Source organism: Henckelia pumila, chromosome 2, assembly GCF_033568475.1.
Source record: "Henckelia pumila isolate YLH828 chromosome 2, ASM3356847v2, whole genome shotgun sequence".
Taxonomy (NCBI): domain Eukaryota; kingdom Viridiplantae; phylum Streptophyta; class Magnoliopsida; order Lamiales; family Gesneriaceae; genus Henckelia; species Henckelia pumila.
In genome coordinates this window covers 88,250,130-88,269,885 of record NC_133121.1, presented here as the reverse complement: position 1 = coordinate 88,269,885, position 19,756 = coordinate 88,250,130, and the positions used below count along the sequence as shown (strand labels likewise).

The window sequence follows — 19,756 nt, the reverse complement described above, 5'->3', positions numbered from 1 at the left end:
TTGTGAAAAACAATATTTTTGACAATAAATTAATAATGTATTTATAGGTTGGTCGAAGTAGATATCCATCTGATCACAATTTTAACGCGTGAGACGTCTCACAAGAGTTTTTGTATTAAAACAATAATGAGACAGTTATGTTAAAGTTAATCTAATTTGTATGTGAGTAAGTCTCTTATGAGACCGGTCACCACTACCCATATTTACAATGAAAAATAATATTTTTGAAAGATTTTTTCACAGGTGACCCAAATAAAATATTCGCCTCACAAAACTGACTCGTGAGACGTCTTACCCATATTTACAATGAAAAATAATATTTTTGAAAGATTTTTTCACAGGTGACCCAAATAAAATATTCGTCTCACAAAACTGACTCGTGAGACGTCTTACATGAGTTTTTGTGTTTGTATAGATAATATGTGGAATACTGAATTTTAGAAAGTAGATGAGATGAGGTAGTTTTGGGTAAGTTATAATTTACTAAAACAAGTTTTTATGGTATTTTTATTGAATTGAAAAAAGAGTTTTTGTCTAAGTTGATATGAGTATTTTTCTAAAATTTAGATAGTATCACATAGTGGGACTATTAACGACCTCATGTTTTATATATACTAGTAATCGGGAGCACGCGTTGCGTGCTTATGCAATATGTTTTTTAAAAAATAAATAAAAAATAGAGATCAATTTTGAAAAATATTTTTTTGTAAATAAATTAATTAATTTTATAAACGTGATATTTTTTTAAATAAGTAGTTATAAAAAAAAATGATATTTTGATAATTAAATATATATTAAAGAGTAAAATAAACAGAAGTTGGTCATATCAACTCCTTAACTTTAATAGAATAAAATAGATTAGTCATTGTGCATACGCCTTGTGTATATACAAAATGTAAAAGATTGAAGACAAAAACTCCTATGAGACGGTCTTACGAGTCAATTTTGTGAGACGAGTATCCTATTTGGGTCATCCATGAAAAAATATCATTTTTTATGTCAAAAATATTACTTATTATTGTAAATATGGGTAAGATTGATCCGTGGATAAAGATCTCTGAGACCGTTTCACAAAATACCTACTCGAAGAATTATTTTTTTTTTCCTTAAAGTAGAGAGTTGAATGATATATGGATTATGTCACAATGGAATGAATTGACACGTTGGGGAAAAAATTAAAAGTAAATTAAAGTTTAAAGTTTTTTTTTTAAAAAAGAAAAAGTAAATCAAAATTAAAACAAAAATAAACAAAACAAATTATGGATATTTTTGGAATATTAAAAAAAATCACCAAATAGTTAATATTAACTTCTTTTTATTATTTTTTAAAAAAACTTCTTTTTATTAATAGCATGGATATTAGCGATACTATACAATACACGTATTGCGTGCTTTATAATAACTTTTTACGTATAATATATTTTTAGTTGTAATTTACATTTTGACAATATCTTATTTTCGACGGTGTTTTTATGAAGGCTTTCAACTTACTTTAATTTTTATTTAAAAAAATTCTGTAAGTTGTTCGGGTATTTATCTAAACAAAATGTATTTAATTAATTAGAAAAATCTATTTCTTAATTTTCTGAGTAGTATTTGAAATTTTTTCGAAGAAAGTGTAGATCCTCAGCTCTATAATTTGATTTCATTATTAATTAACATTTAAAAAGCGCCGAATTTCTTTTCGGATTCAATGGGAGATGTCTATGTAAAGTTGGGCATGGGTTTTGTTTTGTAACTATCATCTGAAATTCAATGTTTTTTACGCTAAAGTTTGAAATAGTAAATAATATTCTTACATTTCTTCATCATAATCTGTAAAATGTTTGCTGAAACTTTAAACAAGTATCGAACCTGAGACTTTTGAAATTCATTAGTGGATAAATTTGTCCAAAATCCCATAATTTAAATCAAATCTTGAAAATGGGAAATCTTTAATTGTCACAGATGAAAGCATAAAGTTTTCCAACAACTCTGCCATAAAAAGAATTTTTATGAGTAAGAATCATGTGAGCTATGCACAGTTCCTCTCTCCCCCTCCCTCTCTCGATCTTTAAAGCCCATAAAAAATTAACCTGATTTCCCAACCAAACAGTTGGCTCACAAAGTTTTTTTCTTTTACTGTTTTTTAGTCAAGTTTGTTTTTCTTTACTCTTCAATAATATTGTGTGTGCTACTGTGATCTACAATGGCTGCAAATGCTTCAAGATTCATCAAGTGTGTGACTGTGGGTGATGGCGCTGTAGGCAAGACCTGTATGCTTATTTGCTACACCAGCAACAAGTTCCCCACTGTCAGTTTACTTTTTCTGTTTTTTTTTTAATTTTTTGGGGAGAAAAATCTGAACTTCGTGCTGTGATATGTATTGTTGGATTATATTTTATCAATTTATTATGGTTTAGAGATGGAAATTTGAGGGGAAAAGGAGTCTAATGATTAACTTTATGTTTTTTGTGTGTTGTTAAGGCCTGCAAGGCTTCTGGGCTTGCAGCTTTTCTCTGTATCTTGCTATTTTTTGGCTAAAAGCGGTATCTTGATTTCATATGCTTCTGGGTTTTTTGTTTATAGTCTCTTTCTTGAACTTTGTGATTTGGGCTTACATGTCGGACTATTATATTTTGAAAATCTCAAGTCTCTTGGAAAAATATGTAAAAGTTGAAATTTCTCGTCATCTGATGGAGAAACCTAACGAAAATTTGCTATTTCTTTCAATAATGTTTCTTTAAATTTTTTCGGCCTATCTTTAAAGTTTTTGTTTCTTTAATGGTAACTAGGACTACATCCCAACTGTGTTTGATAACTTTAGCGCAAATGTGGTGGTTGAAGCAACTACAGTCAACTTGGGCCTTTGGGACACAGCCGGTAAGCTTATGCTTAGAAGTCAAATTAGCTGGCTTCTCATAAATCATGGTTATGTGACAAGATTCTTTGTAATTTCCTGTCCTGGAAAATGGTATGAAGTGGACGATTAAGTTTGCTGTGTTCTATTTCTTGACTATCATGTTTGTAGGTCAAGAAGATTACAATAGATTGAGGCCATTGAGTTACCGAGGAGCGGATGTATTCGTGTTGGCGTTTTCATTAGTTAGCCGTGCTAGCTATGAGAACATAGTCAAGAAGGTGAGAGCTGCTGTCTTAAAGTAATGTGATTGTTTATAATTCTCGTGGTTTTAGGTAGACTCCTTTAAAGAATAGGATACAAAGTGAATGTAGTTGGGAGATTGGTTGGATTTTTTAAAAATTTTGTTCTAGAATTTATGTATCGACCCCAAATATGATTTAGTCACCCCTTCTCACCGATCTCGCCACATCCCAGTCATTGAAATTTCTGGATCCACTTTTAGGTGCAGTGAGGGCCCTACAAATTTTTTTAGAGATTAGAGAAGATGGATCTCTAGGACTTAGATCATGGAGTTGAGTCACAATGAGTCCATGAGTGCATGTAGATGCATATGATCTTCAATGGTATTTTGTTGGCAGTGGATCCCTGAGCTTCAGCATTTCGCTCCTGGAATTCCTGTGGTACTAGTCGGCACCAAACTCGGTATGTTGCACTATATTAGTAGCTTCTTTCACTAAAACTGTGGTAATTATGTGTTTTTCGTCATTCTTTGATATCATTTAGATGCTCTGTTCACTGGTATTATCTTTCATATGATCTTATTTTGCCAAAATAAGGATATATCACACACATTCTTGATTTATGTGGAGAAAATGTAGCTTTAGTTATAAATGACGCTGTCAAAATATTTGATCTTTATGCTGAGGAAATCAGTGACAAAATCTTGCTATAAGGAGTTAGCGAAAGGCAAGTATATTTATAGAAAATATCAATCATCAAAGATTTTCCTTTATTTTGCGTTGAGAACTTCATCATCCGTTGTTCTTATTTGCAAAATTTCATGAATATTTTAAAATAAATGATGGATACCTTTTCAACAAACTTGTGATAACAAAAAGGGAATACTTATACTTCTTAGCTCCAGTTGTTATGCATCAGGACGTAACATCTGTTTTTGTATGATCAATAGATCTTCGTGAGGATAAGCTCTACTTAGCCAATCATCCTGGATTAGTTCCTGTTACCACCGCGCAGGTATATATGTTTTGACATGATCTGATGATCATCAGATACTAATTTTCTCCCGTTCTATTTACATCTTTTGCATCCATTATCAGGGGGAAGAGCTGCGTAAACAGATTGGTGCCTCTTACTACATTGAATGCAGCTCTAAAACTCAACAGGTGCGTGGTGGCAGACTGTATCATTTTGCAACAATTGGTTAATGTGTTCATAAGTGGAATCTGGGAAAATAATTTTAGCCGTTTGTCTTGTACCTGTTGACTGAATTCAGGCATGTCTATATCCCCAAAACTGATGTTAGTTAGGTTGAAAGCCTCTTCCTTCATTTATCAATGGGGTGGCTTGAAACGAAACGTTACATGGAGATGTGGAAGTGTGTTGAATTGCAAGTCTGCCCTCTAATTCAATATTTGTATACATAGGATAATCGTTGTACCAAAAGTTATAACTCAAAAGTTTTTAAATTACAGATATGTCTGAAAGTCTTATTATGTGTGGTTGCACGAAATAGTAGGGGAAACTGTGCTACCCGACAATGTTTAGATACATACATACATTTGATGAGGTAGCAATGGATTCCTAGTTCTTTTGTATGTGTATGCACCATTTCTTTTTATCTCTTACATGAGCAAATTCCATGCATATATTTTATGTTTTCATGCTATCAATTTCCCAAGATTTTCAATGCAATGACTTCTGATTTTGAAACCAACATGCAGAATGTGAAAGCCGTGTTCGATGCTGCTATTAAGGTCGTAATCAAGCCACCACAAAAGCAAAAGGAGAAGAAAAGGCCGCGTAGAAGATGTAGCAGGTCACAACTGCCTCCATTAGCAACTAACTCGCATCTATCCGTATCTTCCCAAGAAATGATTGATTTATGTCATGAAAGTCCATCAAACCACACAATATTACAAGAGATTCAAATTTACATTCCATGTTTCAAGTATTCTGTTTATTCGTCCGTGACTTACGCGAACTTTTACACATTTTATTTGCAGGACTGGCTTCTTCTGTGGACGATGTGTTTGTTCGGAATGAATCAATGGAGTTGCAGGCTTCATTCACCACACTGTATGAAGTTTGATTTGAGTTATGTTCTTCTGGCTGGTGTATAAACTAATTCTGGGTGCAAATAGTATTTATAGCGTAGTACAGGGACTAAATTGGAAAGACTTGAATGGGCGATCTAATCCTAGATTCTGAGCATTTGATTTGGTGATGATCCTTATTCCTTTGTGCTCCCAGTTTTTATTTTTGGATAAAGCTTATACATCGTTTCTTTTCTTGTATTGATTTATATCAAAGTTGAATTGAATCTAGGGGAACATGTCCAATTGAACCTACGCGAATGTGTGTAATTTTAATATCGCGTACTTCTATGTGATGTAGATTTGAACACATCTTTTGTTTGATGTGTGCTTTTATAATTACGTAAAAGAAGGCATGAAAAAATCATTTTTTTGGTTCATAAATTGTCATAATTCATTAATATATGAAAAGTTGAGAAGATCATATAACTGATCTTATAATCTGACTTAATTTTCATTTTGATATTCACTTTTGTTAAAATTGGAGTTTAATGCACATAATATATAACTTCAATAAATTTAGTCATTTAGTTCTTCAATATCAATGTTGGATACTAGTAGAATCTGTCATTACATCGGCAATGATAAGTGCCGCATCAGAACTCAAATGAGGAAGAGATGAAGTTTCGAAAGAAACAAAAATTTTGGTACCAAAAACTAAACAAACCCAACTTAAATTCCTCTACCCAACCTCATGATGCAGTACAAACAGGGGTAGATGGGATATTCCATCTTAAATTTGACAATTTTTCCATCAAATTCTAAGTTTGCTTGGGTTTGAGCTCAGGCCGGTTTCAGTTTATTTTCGATATAAACCATCGTCAAAGTTGCATATTTTGGACAACACCATGATGTCGAAAAACCATGGTTAGCAGTGTGCAGGTCATTAATCAAGCCCGAATTGCTAGGTTTTGAATTGAAATCAAACAAATTTTTTTTTTTTTTTTGTCTTTTGCCAAGTTAGGAATTTCTTGGTATGGTAAACTGTTTAGGATTGGATTTCTACCTTCATGATTTAATCATTATGCGCAAATCTAGCATCAACCAAGCAAAAGCAGTAACAATATCGACAAAAAATAGGAAATAGAAACAATGTTTAAATACATGTATATATTATCATTACTGCATCCATCACATGATCAACAAATATATGTACATTATAACATCAACCGATGAGTACATGTCGAATAACAGCGATTCTACAAATGTAAATTGAGCATATGAAAATACTCGGGGTAAGATCGAAAACCAAATTACAATACTACAACAAAGGCAATGGAAACTAAAGGACACCAACCAAATAAGCTTTAGTACCAAAAAAAGGTTAAAACCTACTCATAAATTTGTAAATGGAAAAAATAAAGATGAGAAAGGGTTAATTAGAGTCAAACACGAATGATTCTGCTTGGCATCGAACAATAATTTTCTACGACCCCGCCGCCTCAGGAATGGTTAACCAGGAAGGTTGTATGCACATCTACCTTTCTCCTAAATTTCCCATCCTATGGAAGGTAAACCAGAAAATTGATTGTTCAGGAATCAGCTTCAAACACTAGGAAAAGTAAAACGAACAAGAGGCTAATTAGTATAAACGACAGACGACTGTTATACTATCACCAAAAAGATGCAAAGAGTGACTTTCAAGTTACAGCAGAAACATTTTCTGAAGGGGTCCTATGAGGATCACCACTACGGATGATGAAATTTGACCAAGTGAACAAAGGGAGTCACATTACAGCTTGAAATTGTACAATGCAAACGGAAAAATAGTAGAAAGATGCATAAAAATTAGTGCTGTGTGCAGCGAAATAATTAACTACGGTTAAATAACAAATACAATAATTCCTATTTGCATCACTTGAAGCCAAACTTACTGGCCCACATATAACGTAAAAAATGCTTCTGTTACATTCACCTGTTCCATGTAATCTTTAAATGCTTATGAGACCATAAAACAAACAGGCTGCCACTTATTCCTACCAGGACGTTGAGCTGTTATAGAGGGACTACTAATTATATTTTATACTTATATAACTAAATAGAATACATCTTGTAAGAAAGACACTCACCCCAAAGTTAAAATGGAGGGCTGGTGAGAATCTACACCCCTATGACACCAATACGTAATCATCCCCAAACACCTGTCATTGACATCGGTGCAAATACAAGTCAAATCATAAGTTATCAATAATCATAAAAAAATTCTGAAAACTACATTTTTCTGTTTCCAACAACAGTCTTGTTTTCATACTAAAACAACAACAATTTGCCCATATATCCCAGTCACATTTTACACTGCTCGTTTGAGAGATGAACCAATTGACAAATATAAAATCTGTGAATATTTATAAAAGTATTTGTATCATTCAATGTCGATTCTATATAAGAAGTTATACGAAGCCTGAATCATGGAAAATCAAAGGTATCAGGCTGAAAGGGGCATCCATATACATATCTTACAGACAAATTAATAAATATAATGAGTTTTCCCCTTATAATTCGTGAATTGCTGCATAGTTAATGAGCCACAGTAACAGAACACAGGCCATCTGTCAGAAACATGAAGCATCTAGACTGCATTCAAGATGGGAAAATAATTAGGCATCTATCAGAATAGCCATCTATCATACGCTTTAGGGATGTGTTTGCCATGAGGATAGGGTATCATAAGATCCCTTGTCACCCCCCATAATCATTTGTTTGTTTCCACTTGTGCAATATTGATTCAAATCTACAAGCCCTCCACTACATCCTATTCTAGGCTAATAGATTATCGCACACTTAAATGTGACTTACCAGTTAAACAATAGTAGAACATATAAGCTTGCAAATAACAGTAAAAACCCTAACATTATTTGTTGAGCTTCCAACACACAGATGTCCAGTAAACAATCCATGGAGTAGGAAAATCGCTAATTGCATAGAACTATAGAAGGCTAGAATGGAGAGAGAGGGAGAGATAGAGTAGAAGACCAGGTATGAAGAATTCAAAGCATATGTGAATGTGGCTAGTTCCATGGAACAAGGACAAAAGAAAACAAAAAAACATAACATTTAATAAAAAAAAAGAAGAGGATTGATGAATAGAACTAAAATGTGTACGTCTTTATATTAATTTTTTGTAACAACACACATACAGAACATGATAACTGATGACCGCAAATAACATTACTATTAGGAAAAACAAAAACCAGCTTAGGTAACTGGACATACACTAATGCAGGGTCATCTTTACCAGACACTTGGCACAAATTCAGTAAAAAATTGCCAAAGCTCGACACCATTCAAAAGAAAAAACAAAATCTCTCATCTGGCAAGCATCCTTAGTCGCTGACAGAGAAAATCATACCATTCAAGAGCTGGGCCAATTCCATGTATTGGTTGCTTCTAACAAAACAAGTTTTAAAAAAAGTGACGGGTTACATTACCCTATAAACCCTTGTTTCATGCAATCACATACCAAGTACTTTAAGATGAAAAGATAACTGACATTTAGCATTTCAAGCATCACAACTCAAAATGAACTTGTGAATTTATTGTGGCCAACCACGCTCATAGGGCTCATGACAGGCCTGGGTTTAAGATACATTCTGTGTATGAGTGGGTAATTTTTTTTTTTTAAAAAAAAAATTCTTACAACAGAAACAATCTCGTGATTCAAATATATTTGGATCGTGTGAAGAGTCTCCATTTGAATAGCATACAAAATGAAGTAGGTGTATTACTACAGAGAACAAATATTGTACAAATCAAATTTTTTTCCCTAAACATATTCTAAATTTTATTCTGCAATGCATGAAAAAAACTTACAGGACTTCAGGGACTGGTACATTCACATTCCTACTGCCACGAAAACTGCTTGTATCTAAAACTCTCATTGTCCCACCCGCCTTCGGGTTCCTTCCTCTTCGAAATACCACCTGGAACTGGATACATCCGGCCTTGCTCCTCTACTACAACTTGTGTGCTGGCAACAGGATGTTGTGCGAATGAATCCTCCCTGACTTCTTCCATGGTTCCGGGGCCTGCATTGAGATCCAGACCCTGTCTGCCCCACTTTCTGTTGTTCTCCAACATGCCATTGCTGCTACCATCTGGAGGGTTAACCACGTAAGGTCTTTGAAATTGGGATGCCACAGGACCAACCTGTCCCAGAAACTGTGAATTTACAGGAGGTGCAAACAACCTAGGACCAGATGAGGAATCTGCATATGAATTTGTCCCAACTGAGAAGGTGGCTGAAGGCAGAGGAAAAGTAGTCCCAAAGGGAAAGACGGAAAACTGGAAAGGGCTAGATGAGAAAGTAACTGCAGGAGATGATGACAAAACCGATCCTCGATAAACATCAGAAGTAAACGGGGTGACACCGATAGGACCAAATGCCCTCTGAGGTGCACCAGGTGGAAAAACTGGAAAAGGTGGGTCAGCTCGATCGGGTAATATCGTAGGAATTGTCACTGTTGAGTAAGTATTTCCAGGTGGAAACCAAGACGAGTAACTTCCCACTCCAGGACTGTTCATTCTAAGTCCTGGAGGATGCGATTGAGATGGTATAACGCCCTTGACTTGCTTCCTGATCGAGAACTGCTCAGCACTAGCATTATCGACAATTGGCCCATCATTGAGATCAAAATCCCTCCGACCATCACCAGTAGGTAAACCACCTAAAGGTTTAATGCGTGCAATGGAACCCTCTACTTTCTGATAGTTGCTGGTGGAGCAATAAGCATTTTCAGTTGAATCATCAACCCTATTCAAATCTAGATCAAGCCCTCCAGAGCCAGGGACAAGCACAGAACTCAGGGAGTCGTTCAACGAAGTAGCAAGATTACTGACAAAACCAGTTGTTGAACCAACAGCCATAGCAGAATCTCGAGAAGCTATTTCCTCGAGAACTCTCTCATCCGCTACATTAAGATCAAAATCCAAGGGTATGCGACCCTGTTTGCTTATTGAAGCATCAGAACATGCATTACTCATTGAACCAAATGCTGTTTCAAAAAATTTTCTGGGTTCAGCAGGCCGAAATGCACTAGTTGCAGCAGATCCCTTCCACCCAAGTTCCCCCTTACTTCTCACTAAGTCATCTGGAGGAACAAAGGGACCTTTGGCGGCGGCGGCAACAGTAATGGAAGCAGAGTTACAGGCCGAGACAGAATTTACAGAAAACGGTACTGAGTTAATAATATGGACATTCGTTGAACCAGATGATACTAAACTGACGGGCTCCCCGTATTTGCCATCGTCGGCACTAAAACCTTCATTTAAATCAAACTTTATTTTTGAGTCTGTATGTGTCTGTCCTGCAGCAGAGGAACAAGCCTCTACAACAATAGAATCACGATTCTGAACCCCATCTGTTTGAATGCTAGAAGACTTGGGACCTTTAAATTCGATCTTTTGCGGAGCTTCATGATCCACACTGCACCCTCTCACAGAAGGCAATGAATGATCTAACATCTTCTTGCTTTCAACATTTGTGCCTTTCTGATTCTTTAAATCATCAGATCCAGAACATGAAGTAGCCAAGCTATGCCTTTCAATATCTGCATTTCTGACCACTTCCTCACTGAAGTTCGGCATTTCAGACTTGATTATGAAATCCTTAGAATCCTTTTCAACTGATTTTCCAAAGTTGACTTCATCACCACCTTTTAACGCTGAGTTCTCAGCACATGCAGTTTGTTGTTGCTTTTCACTATTCTCTCTTTCTGCAAATCCAGAAACAATAATAGCACTCAATTTCTGTTGTGAATTATTTCCTGTGTTTGATCCTTCACTAAAATCCTTTTTGTTGTCACCTTCACACAATTGTTTTGACCCAGCAACTTCAGTCATTGAACTACCCTCATCCATAAGAGTACCCCCCTTTTCCTCCATCACTGTGGCCTTAATTTCATGGGTTTTACGATTTAAAATACCATTAGAACCAATAGTTCTGGAAGTGTCTTCATGAATATCTTCATCGAACTTGTCATCCATAACATTCTCGGTGGAAATAGTATCTGCCTTTACATTAGACTTCTCAACAGTGTCCAACTTACGGTAAATATTTTTTCGCGAATCCAAGATAGAAGAATTCAAGTGTTTGTTACCCTCTCTGGTATGTACATCTTCCGGAGTATGGGATGGAGGACATTCATTGTCACCAGTAAACTTAACTGATACTTTCTTAGGCACATGCAATCCATCTTCAGACACTAAACTACCCTCTAAAGCAGACTGTTCCTTATTATCAGCATCAATGCAATACTTACCTGGAACTGCTGACATGTAATTTTCAGGGGAAGGCTTGGATTTTTCCTCATCTGCACCACAGTTCTCTTCAACAGCTGGAGTGCTTATTTCCGCAGAATCAGTAGGTGAAGCCAAGTCAGATCTTGACATTTCTCCTGCAGCCACACTAGCAAGCAAGTTCATTCCAACATCATCTTCGAGCGACAAAGATGAATTTGCTCTAGAATATTTAGCACAGCTCTCAATTAGAGCATTCATAGGGCTGAAAGAAGATACTTGGGACCTTGACGTCTTCAGCTGATTTTTTGGGAGTCCTTCACTTAATCTCCTGGAGTCATCAGTGGTTACACTTTGCTCTTCCTCAGGAAGAGCTACAGGAGAACCGGCATCCTCCCCTGACCCAGTCAACAAATCTTTTGAGTCGTCGTTTCGCCACAAATCAGTCTTGTCCATTGAAGTGTGCTCAAACTGCTCATGCTTGTCTAAAAGTGCTGGAGAAGAAGCTCGGCTGCTCATTAAGCCGGGATCTTCCAGAGACTCTCCACTGACACCATGGGCAGGACTTCGTACCTGATTTGATATTGTAACAATTAGCTTATGACTGCTACCTTCAGTTACGGGTCCTTCAAGAGCCCTTCCAAATGTTGAAGACGGTTGAGACTTCTCCAAAACCGTAGTCTTTTGTGCTAATGAACCTCTGCCAGAGCTAGTTTCTTTCTGAATTCCAGTTACAGGTACCCCATGAATTCCACTATTCTTTCGAGTACGAATAGTGCTGGTTGATATCTTGTTAACAGTAAGTAAACCTGCAGAAGAGCTCCTCCCGTCTTCCTTCCCTGAAAAAGACTGACAGCAATTATTAGATTGATTAGAACTACTACTCCTGTCCTCCCTGATTAGAGGGACATCAGGAGTCCCTCCAGAAGAAACTCTAGGCTGGCTCTCCTTGCCAGCTGCAGGTGATGAAGAAGATTTCAAAGGTCCAGGGGATGACGTTGTAGATTTTATGTTACTATCCCCATGTGAAGGCCTTGTAGAAGTGGTTTTCAATGCATAATTCTGGGCAGCTGAGCTTTTCAAGGCGACGTCAGAGCCACTTGGAGTTTTGCTACCACCATGTGAGGCCTCTGGAAGGCGTGATTTAGAAGGCCAGCCAGATATAGCTTGGGCTGAACCAGACTTTGTGTCAATACTATTCATTTCCGCTTCAACGCGTTTTTTCCAAGTATCAACCAAACTTCGTGCCTTTCTCTGGATTTCCAAGTTTTTATGTGACCGTAAATGATTCACAGATCTACCAATGTTGCACGTTTGAAGGGCGTGAAGGTCCACAGGTAACTTATCCAGCGCACGAAGCAAAACCAAAACAAATTCTTCCACAGATTTATCACTGTCCTTTAAATTATTACCATCGCCAATCTTCCCTTTATGGATTTCCTGTAGCCATTCATCCAACACTGGCAAACCCCTGAGCTGCACAAATCGATTAAGGCACTCAACTGTGTCTGTAGCAGCCATTACACCGGCAAGCATGGATCGACTAAGCAAATCCCTGTTTCTCTCCATCCTGTCTGATTGCATTAGCTGGATAAGTTTCTCAACCCCATCCACATCTGTGACCCCTCCTTTATCTGTTATTCGCGTTATCTCAGCTTTCAAATTAATTCCAGGTTTGAATTGAACATAATCCTCATCATTGGCCCTAGAAGAACGTTCTCTTTTCGCAGAATCAGCACCATGATCAGCTCTGTCCCTCTTCTTTCCCTTGACTTGAGCAGGAAAAGTTGTCCCACTATTTTGACCACTGTCACAACCAGGCTTCAGTTGTACAGTCGAAGATGGAGTATTAACTTGCTTCGGAGATCGATCATCAGGCTGCAATGTTGCATGCATTTCTGTCTTAATTTGGTATCAAAGCTTGTCTATTACTTCTTGTTGATCCTGTTAAGAAATAAAAAGATCATAAAACCTCTGACGCATAATCGGAAAGTTTACCTTAAATAACATTAAACAATAAATCATGGAAGGATTACCTCTAATGAAAATAATGACACGAAATTCATAAAAACACAAAAATAGATACCCATTCAATGAAATACCTTAAATAAAAATAAATAAATAAAAACCAAAAGTCGTTCTGGTTGTGGTAGAAGAAAACACGAGAAGAATGCCCAGTAGCAGCCAGGGGTAGGACCGAGAAAAACCCCCCTCCCAATTCTAGCAGTTCCGATGAAACCTATGATGCATAATTGAACATTTTACCTTTATCCCAATTTTCCTCAACCCAACACACCAACATCGTCCAGAAAAACTTTCACCTTCCAGCTATAAATCCCCCTTTCCTCGAAACCCCCACTTCAATAACTCAAATTTCCATTTCCTCAAGTCGCCCAATAAAATTCCCGGACAACCAAGACAAACGCCGAAATAGCACAATCCAACCACGGGAAAAACCCTAGATCGTCCAATTACGCAGAAACCCTAATCCACCCTGCCTTTATTTCTTTTTTTTCGACAGCTTGGATTCTCCGATCGAAAAACCTGAAAAAATCCAGTTTCAAAACTTTCAGATCGAAAAATTAAACCCAATCAATCAAAAACCACCAAAACCCAAAAGCGATAACAATCCACACACGCGACAATCAGATGATAATTAACATCCCAAAATAAAAAATCAACACACACAAAAAACTCACACACGTGCGCAAAACCTGACAAAGCACAACAGCGAGAGAGAAATAGAAATAGAAATAGAGGGACCTGCGGAATTTTTCGATTCAGAGAGAGACAGACAGCGAGGAACTTTAGAGAGAGAAAACGAAGGTGAAAAAAGACAAAGCCTGTTCGTCTAGAGAGACATTTATTAAAATAAAAAATTAAAATTAAAATTAAATAAATAAATAATAAAATAAAAACAAAACAAAACCATTTAATTTAATTAATAATGAAAACGACGTCGTCAGACGGCAAAAGTAAAGATGTGTTGTACTTGATACTGGGGAAAAGGAAGCGGGCAGTCCGGGCAGATCGGGCAGCCCAGAGATGAGATGATGATAGTGTCACCCGTAAAGGTACGCGGGTATTTGGGGCGTCATACAATTCGTGGCTTTCCTGCAATCAGTTGACCCGACTCTTTTGACTTTTTCTACCTTTTTCAATTCGAAAACGATTGATTTAATACTTCAATCATTTCATCCAAACTCACATAAATTGTTAGCTAATTTAGGTAGCTTATCAATTTTGTCTATTGTCATATTTATGTGCTTCCTAATTGTTGCTCCTAATTTAAAGGTAAGTGATTTAAATTTGAACGATAATGACATCTTAATCTGTATTTTTAAATGTTTTCAAAGGACAATCAAAATAACGAATGTTATAATATGCTAAAACAATGTTTGGTGTGGATGCGACCATCCGTTCATCTAATATTTGACTCAAGTCATATAAACAACTAGACTTGTTTAATTGACGAAACCGTACCCAATACATATGATAATCACCGAAGAGTAGATTGCTTTTTCATATCATCTGTATGAACTTTTTTACCACCGAAAATACCTTCAGTCGGTTGACAAATAGAGCTTCAAATAGTTTCCTTATCAATAGAAAATCGAAGTTGATATAGTTTTGGAATGCTTCTAAGTGCTTTCTAGAATCATTCCATTCCAAAACACTACCTAAATATGTCATGTTTAAACTTTAAAAAAAAAAGTGTTATTTTTAATTAAAAAACTATAGTTTAAAATATCTATCTCCCAATCTCTTATCATCCAATCATCAACTCAAATACGATTTGATAACATATATTGTATGGATACATATTTAACAAAAGCCATGGAATCGAAAAAACAGAAAATACAACCACTACGAAGTAAAATTGGTTCAGAAAGAAAGCCTGTAACACAAGCGCATTTTAACACTTCGGGGAGATACACATGGGCCCAAGGCTCAATACAAATTGTGTCAAAAATACTGGAAGATGAGACCAAGATCTACAACTACATGGCAACATAGTAGAAATTTTGGTCCGTAACCACGGGTTCAGAATTTGGACACAAAATGGCTGCCAAAAACAAGAAAGGGGAATATGGAAGGATGCAACTCATCCAGGTTCAGCCGACCCTAATAGTGAAGACCGGAGTAAAAATTTATAATGAGTTGATCATCCTTTTCATCTCTGCCGACCTCCTAGCATCTGCTTCATCAATAGCTCTCTCGGTCAGCACATGTTTAATTCGGCACATTGACTTTCTTACCTGTTCATTCATAACAAGGGAGGGATAAGTAATAGAAGAAGACCGTGATTCAGTGGGTGCAATCGGGCTGCAAGTATATATCACATGGCCATCCAAGCGGTTATTTATTGAAATTTGGGATTGTCATGAGAAACTGGGACATAAGCTATTGGAATGATGCAAGAAACTCAGTGTACTCTGATAATTCGGCAGACAATACAAAATGTTGGCCAGGATGTGTCACTCGCAGAAGAGCAAGGACACTACACTACATCAAGATAATATCAGTTATGTATAGGTGCATAGTATGAAGAATATGAAGATAGACGCTATGCATCACATGTAATATTCCTTTGCAGTGACTGCCACCACCTGCAGAACTAAGTTGAAAATATTTGTTCTAATAGGATTTTGAATTAGTTGACATACCAATTTCTACCTACGGCCTTAAGAAAATTTCAAAACTATGGTAGATCTGCTATGTTAATGTTTCCCATTGACAGATTAACACAGGAATAAAAGGGAAACCAAAAATGGATCTACCATTGGTGTATACTTCTCACCAAAGTGGACAGTTGTCTGTAAACCTTTTATCCCCAATAAAACCCATAACCGCCAATTTAAGGCAGGCCCAATTCTCTATATAATAGCTAAAACACAGGTGCTAGTAGGGGACTAAGGTAGCGTTTGCAACCTCTAAAAATAAGAGATTCTTTTAACAAATTTCCATAATCACTTATTTTTAGAGGTTACAAACACTACCTAAGCCATATCTAGATAGTACAAGTCTAAGAGGCTAATTATGCCAGGAGAGTCATTACCGAGCCCAATTTTTTAGGCAATTATTCAGCACACACGCACGTTTAGGGAAGAGTCTTTCTCAAACACATACAGCAAAGCTGTACTAGTGACTGGTAGAAAGAACATGAAGCTAGGTACCAGCAGCGATCAGATGCACACACAGAAGAATCCTTACCATGATCAGAAGACATAGGAACAAGATGCGATGGATAAGTTGAGAATCAACACAATAAATTACTTTGTCAAATCAGAAGTAAAGTTACACCTTTGGGATACGTTCTGGATTGGGAAATCGCAGGTTTTGAGCATGAAGCATCTGCCGCTGAGTCATCAACATATTCTTTTCCTTCAGAAGCACATACCAGAGCTTGTTGAGGTCATCCCAAGACTTGAGACGCAGTTCAGAAGCCTTCCAACTCCTACCTGAAAAATTAAAACTCTCTGTCAGAATGATAAATAACAACATCAACACACCAAAAGCAAGTATAACTCTTCCAATGAAGATTTATCAGGTATATACAGAAGAATTTATCTCAATCAATCTGCTGATGGAGTTGAATATATCAAATTTTATGAATGGCGACTATCTAAACATTTTCAGAACACAAACATTAAACATGTACTGGTGTATGTCTCAAAGTTATTGCAGCCATACATGGTATCTGGTCTTATGAAATCAGTCGCCCACTCAGATGAATATGCACTAATTAATGAGAACACTTTATTGAACATCTTTTGTACATTTCACACATAAATAAGCTCGGAATGCAATCTATCAAGGAGAAAATGAAGCAGTTAATGATGAATCTTAGCACTGTGACAATGGCCAGATGAAAGGCACATTAATCAGTCAAGAGCCATAACTACCAACCACATAATAATACGAGGAAAAAACTTTCAGTAGAACAGTTGAATTTCTTCCCTTGAAGTTAGGAAAGGCCATGATCAATGATATTACTACAACATTGAACATAGGATACAAAAGCAAGAAAAGGTGGTTATAAATAGGTATTGAAAACATGATCTTATTCTTCACTTTCCAAGTGAGAAAATAGAAACAGCTGGATTATCGAGCAACATTGGTCTAACACAATTATCAAAGTTCGGAGTACTTGAAAAAGAGAAACAAAATCAGGCAACAGACTCCGAAGATATAGAATGCAATCTGATAGTTGGTGTTTACTGGTGTTAAAGTCTGCTGCTAAAGTGTTATGTTATCACATGAAGTGAGTGAAAATCAGTTGAACATCAAACTTTCAACTGTAACTTCTCACAGTTACATCCCCAGATTCCAAGTCAATTCAAGTATACTGTGGTTCAAATAGGATTTTTGTTGGGTTATTGAGAGGTTCATGACACTGACAGGGGCTTACGACATGATGGTTATCACAAATTTTCTCTCTGACAACCTTCACTACTGGGCCTAGGTCCAGGGAGCAAAGAGCTGCCGAGCCGCTAAGAAGTCTTTGTTTAAGAGCTATGGACTATCAAGTCAGGGAATGAAAGCCCCACAGGTCTGTATCCCAGGAGTACATTCACTCTTTGGTAAGCTTAAGCGCCGAAATTTCTGAGTTCAGAAAGCAGAATAAGCGGCAATCAACTCAGGAACTAAGGACAGGACTCTACCCTATTCTCGAAACCTCTGCCGAGCTCTACCCTAAAAAACAGAGTAAACGGCGATCAACACAGGACCTGAGGACAGCACCCTACCCTATTCTTGAACCTTCTTCCGAGCTCTACCCTGCCTGCATTTCCTTTTTGAAGGGGCCACACATGTTATCCATACATTTCTTCTCTAGCAACAGCATGATCCCTTTGATGAGCTCATCTTGATTTAAGGACCAGATCTGTCGACAAAATCTTTTTTATTTATGCAGTTGAAACCCTTGGCAAGAAACCACTCACTAACGATAAGGGTGCTCTTCCTTCAAATAAGAGAATCAAATATCTACCAAATTACCCCGTGCCAAAAGTTTTATGTCTTTCACAGAACAAGTTTTCAGGCACCAGTTATATGTCTTACTACACCTAAGAAAACAGATCAATCATATTAAGACGTTCAAAATCTGCAGTTCGATCCTTACCTCCTGCACTGCAAAAAGAACGAATGAGACGGAATAAGGTAAAGAATGGAATGGCGGTGAGGAATCAAAGGGTCCTTAATCCATGACCTTAACACTATCATTGTTCTTCCATTTAAAAGAACCTGAATTCTCCAATACATCACTAAAATCTTCAGGCATCAGGAAAAATGCATCCCAGGCCCAAGCATCCAAAACTAAAATAATATCAACCAAGAAAAACAAAAACAACATTACCAATCAGTGGACAGAGACAGTAGTTTTACCACAGACAACCGGTTTATCATCCTCCGGGTTCCTATCAACCTCGAAAAACTCCTCAAGTGGGTTATGCGAAAACTTGGAAGAAGCAGCAGCAGCAGCTGAAGCCTCAGATTTGGCAGCAGCATATAGCGTCCTCCCAAATATCCTTGTCAAAAACATTACTTTCAAAATGATATAACTTTCTGCAAGAAGCAAGATAAAATATGAATAATGAACACCAAACAACCGCAAATTAAAAAAAACAATTTCTTAAAAATGCGAAGATCACAAAATTCCCAAATAAATTCAGCTCCATGGGTACAATCTCAAACTGGGTACTATTTATTCCTATCATTTGCCACTAACACCACGCATAACAAAAAAATTACCGGCGATTCAGTGAATTAAACAGAAAGCTTACCCCAGGTATCAAGCCAATGAGTGGCGTCTCGAGAGAGGAGCAGCGACGCAGGCTTAAAGGAGAAGTTTTATGGAAGTTCTGCAAGCCCGCTTTTTGCAAACACAATTTTACATCCTTGTCAGCCCAATAAAATATTTTTAAAGCCCAGCTACATTTACATGTTGGGCTGGGCTGATGTGATGATACTCCTCCGTCTAAATTCTCAACCCTTCGAAAAATTTATTATATACTAGCGACAGAAGCACGCACAGTTGCGTGTGCGATATAATACATGAATATTTTATGCGTTTTTATTCATAAAATAATATATTATTAGTAATTGAAAATTAATTATTGGGAAGATAATAAAAATTTAATATGCTAATGTAATCAAATTGATATTTGAGATATATACGTTTGAAATTATATAATCATAGAAGCAAAAATGATACAATTATTTGAAAAAAAAAATATGGAAGATGTTAGTGGGAAAAAAAAGTTGAGAAAAATGTGGACAAAAAAGGATAGAATTGGAATATGATTTTTGGTGTGTCATAAGTAGTTACTATAAGACACTCAACCTT

General features: G+C 36.6%; 3 protein-coding genes across 7 annotated transcripts; 1 reads left to right on the top strand and 2 right to left on the bottom strand.

Moving 5' to 3' along the window:
- The first annotated feature begins 1,702 nt into the window (after positions 1-1,702).
- LOC140879468 (rac-like GTP-binding protein 3) lies at positions 1,703-5,384 on the top strand. The gene is made up of 8 exons (XM_073283171.1): positions 1,703-2,293; positions 2,775-2,862; positions 3,011-3,120; positions 3,481-3,544; positions 4,032-4,096; positions 4,180-4,245; positions 4,804-4,898; positions 5,086-5,384. The coding sequence occupies exons 1-8, from the start codon at positions 2,189-2,191 to the stop codon at positions 5,123-5,125; spliced, it is 633 nt and encodes a 210-aa protein (XP_073139272.1). The 5' UTR covers positions 1,703-2,188; the 3' UTR covers positions 5,126-5,384.
- Positions 5,385-6,282: 898 nt separating this feature from the next.
- On the bottom strand, positions 6,283-14,258 carry LOC140879467 (uncharacterized). 5 transcript variants are annotated; one of them, XR_012149429.1, is made up of 5 exons: positions 14,173-14,258; positions 13,512-13,953; positions 8,986-13,353; positions 7,245-7,316; positions 6,283-6,727 (listed from the first exon to the last, which is right to left on the bottom strand). XR_012149429.1 is itself a non-coding variant. In XM_073283170.1 (3 exons), the coding sequence occupies exon 3, from the start codon at positions 13,303-13,305 to the stop codon at positions 9,016-9,018; it is 4,290 nt and encodes a 1,429-aa protein (XP_073139271.1). In that variant the 5' UTR covers positions 13,306-13,353; positions 13,512-13,953; positions 14,173-14,258; the 3' UTR covers positions 8,817-9,015. The 5 variants fall into 5 exon arrangements, 1 of the variants encoding a protein (XP_073139271.1); XR_012149427.1 differs by having other exon boundaries at positions 6,283-6,677; XR_012149428.1 differs by having other exon boundaries at positions 6,283-6,677; positions 13,675-13,953.
- A 917-nt stretch (positions 14,259-15,175) lies between these two features.
- On the bottom strand, positions 15,176-19,288 carry LOC140884829 (uncharacterized). Its single transcript, XM_073291702.1, has 4 exons — positions 19,194-19,288; positions 18,796-18,975; positions 16,714-16,871; positions 15,176-15,668 (listed from the first exon to the last, which is right to left on the bottom strand). The coding sequence occupies exons 2-4, from the start codon at positions 18,950-18,952 to the stop codon at positions 15,561-15,563; spliced, it is 423 nt and encodes a 140-aa protein (XP_073147803.1). The 5' UTR covers positions 18,953-18,975; positions 19,194-19,288; the 3' UTR covers positions 15,176-15,560.
- Between the last annotated feature and the right edge of the window lie 468 nt (positions 19,289-19,756).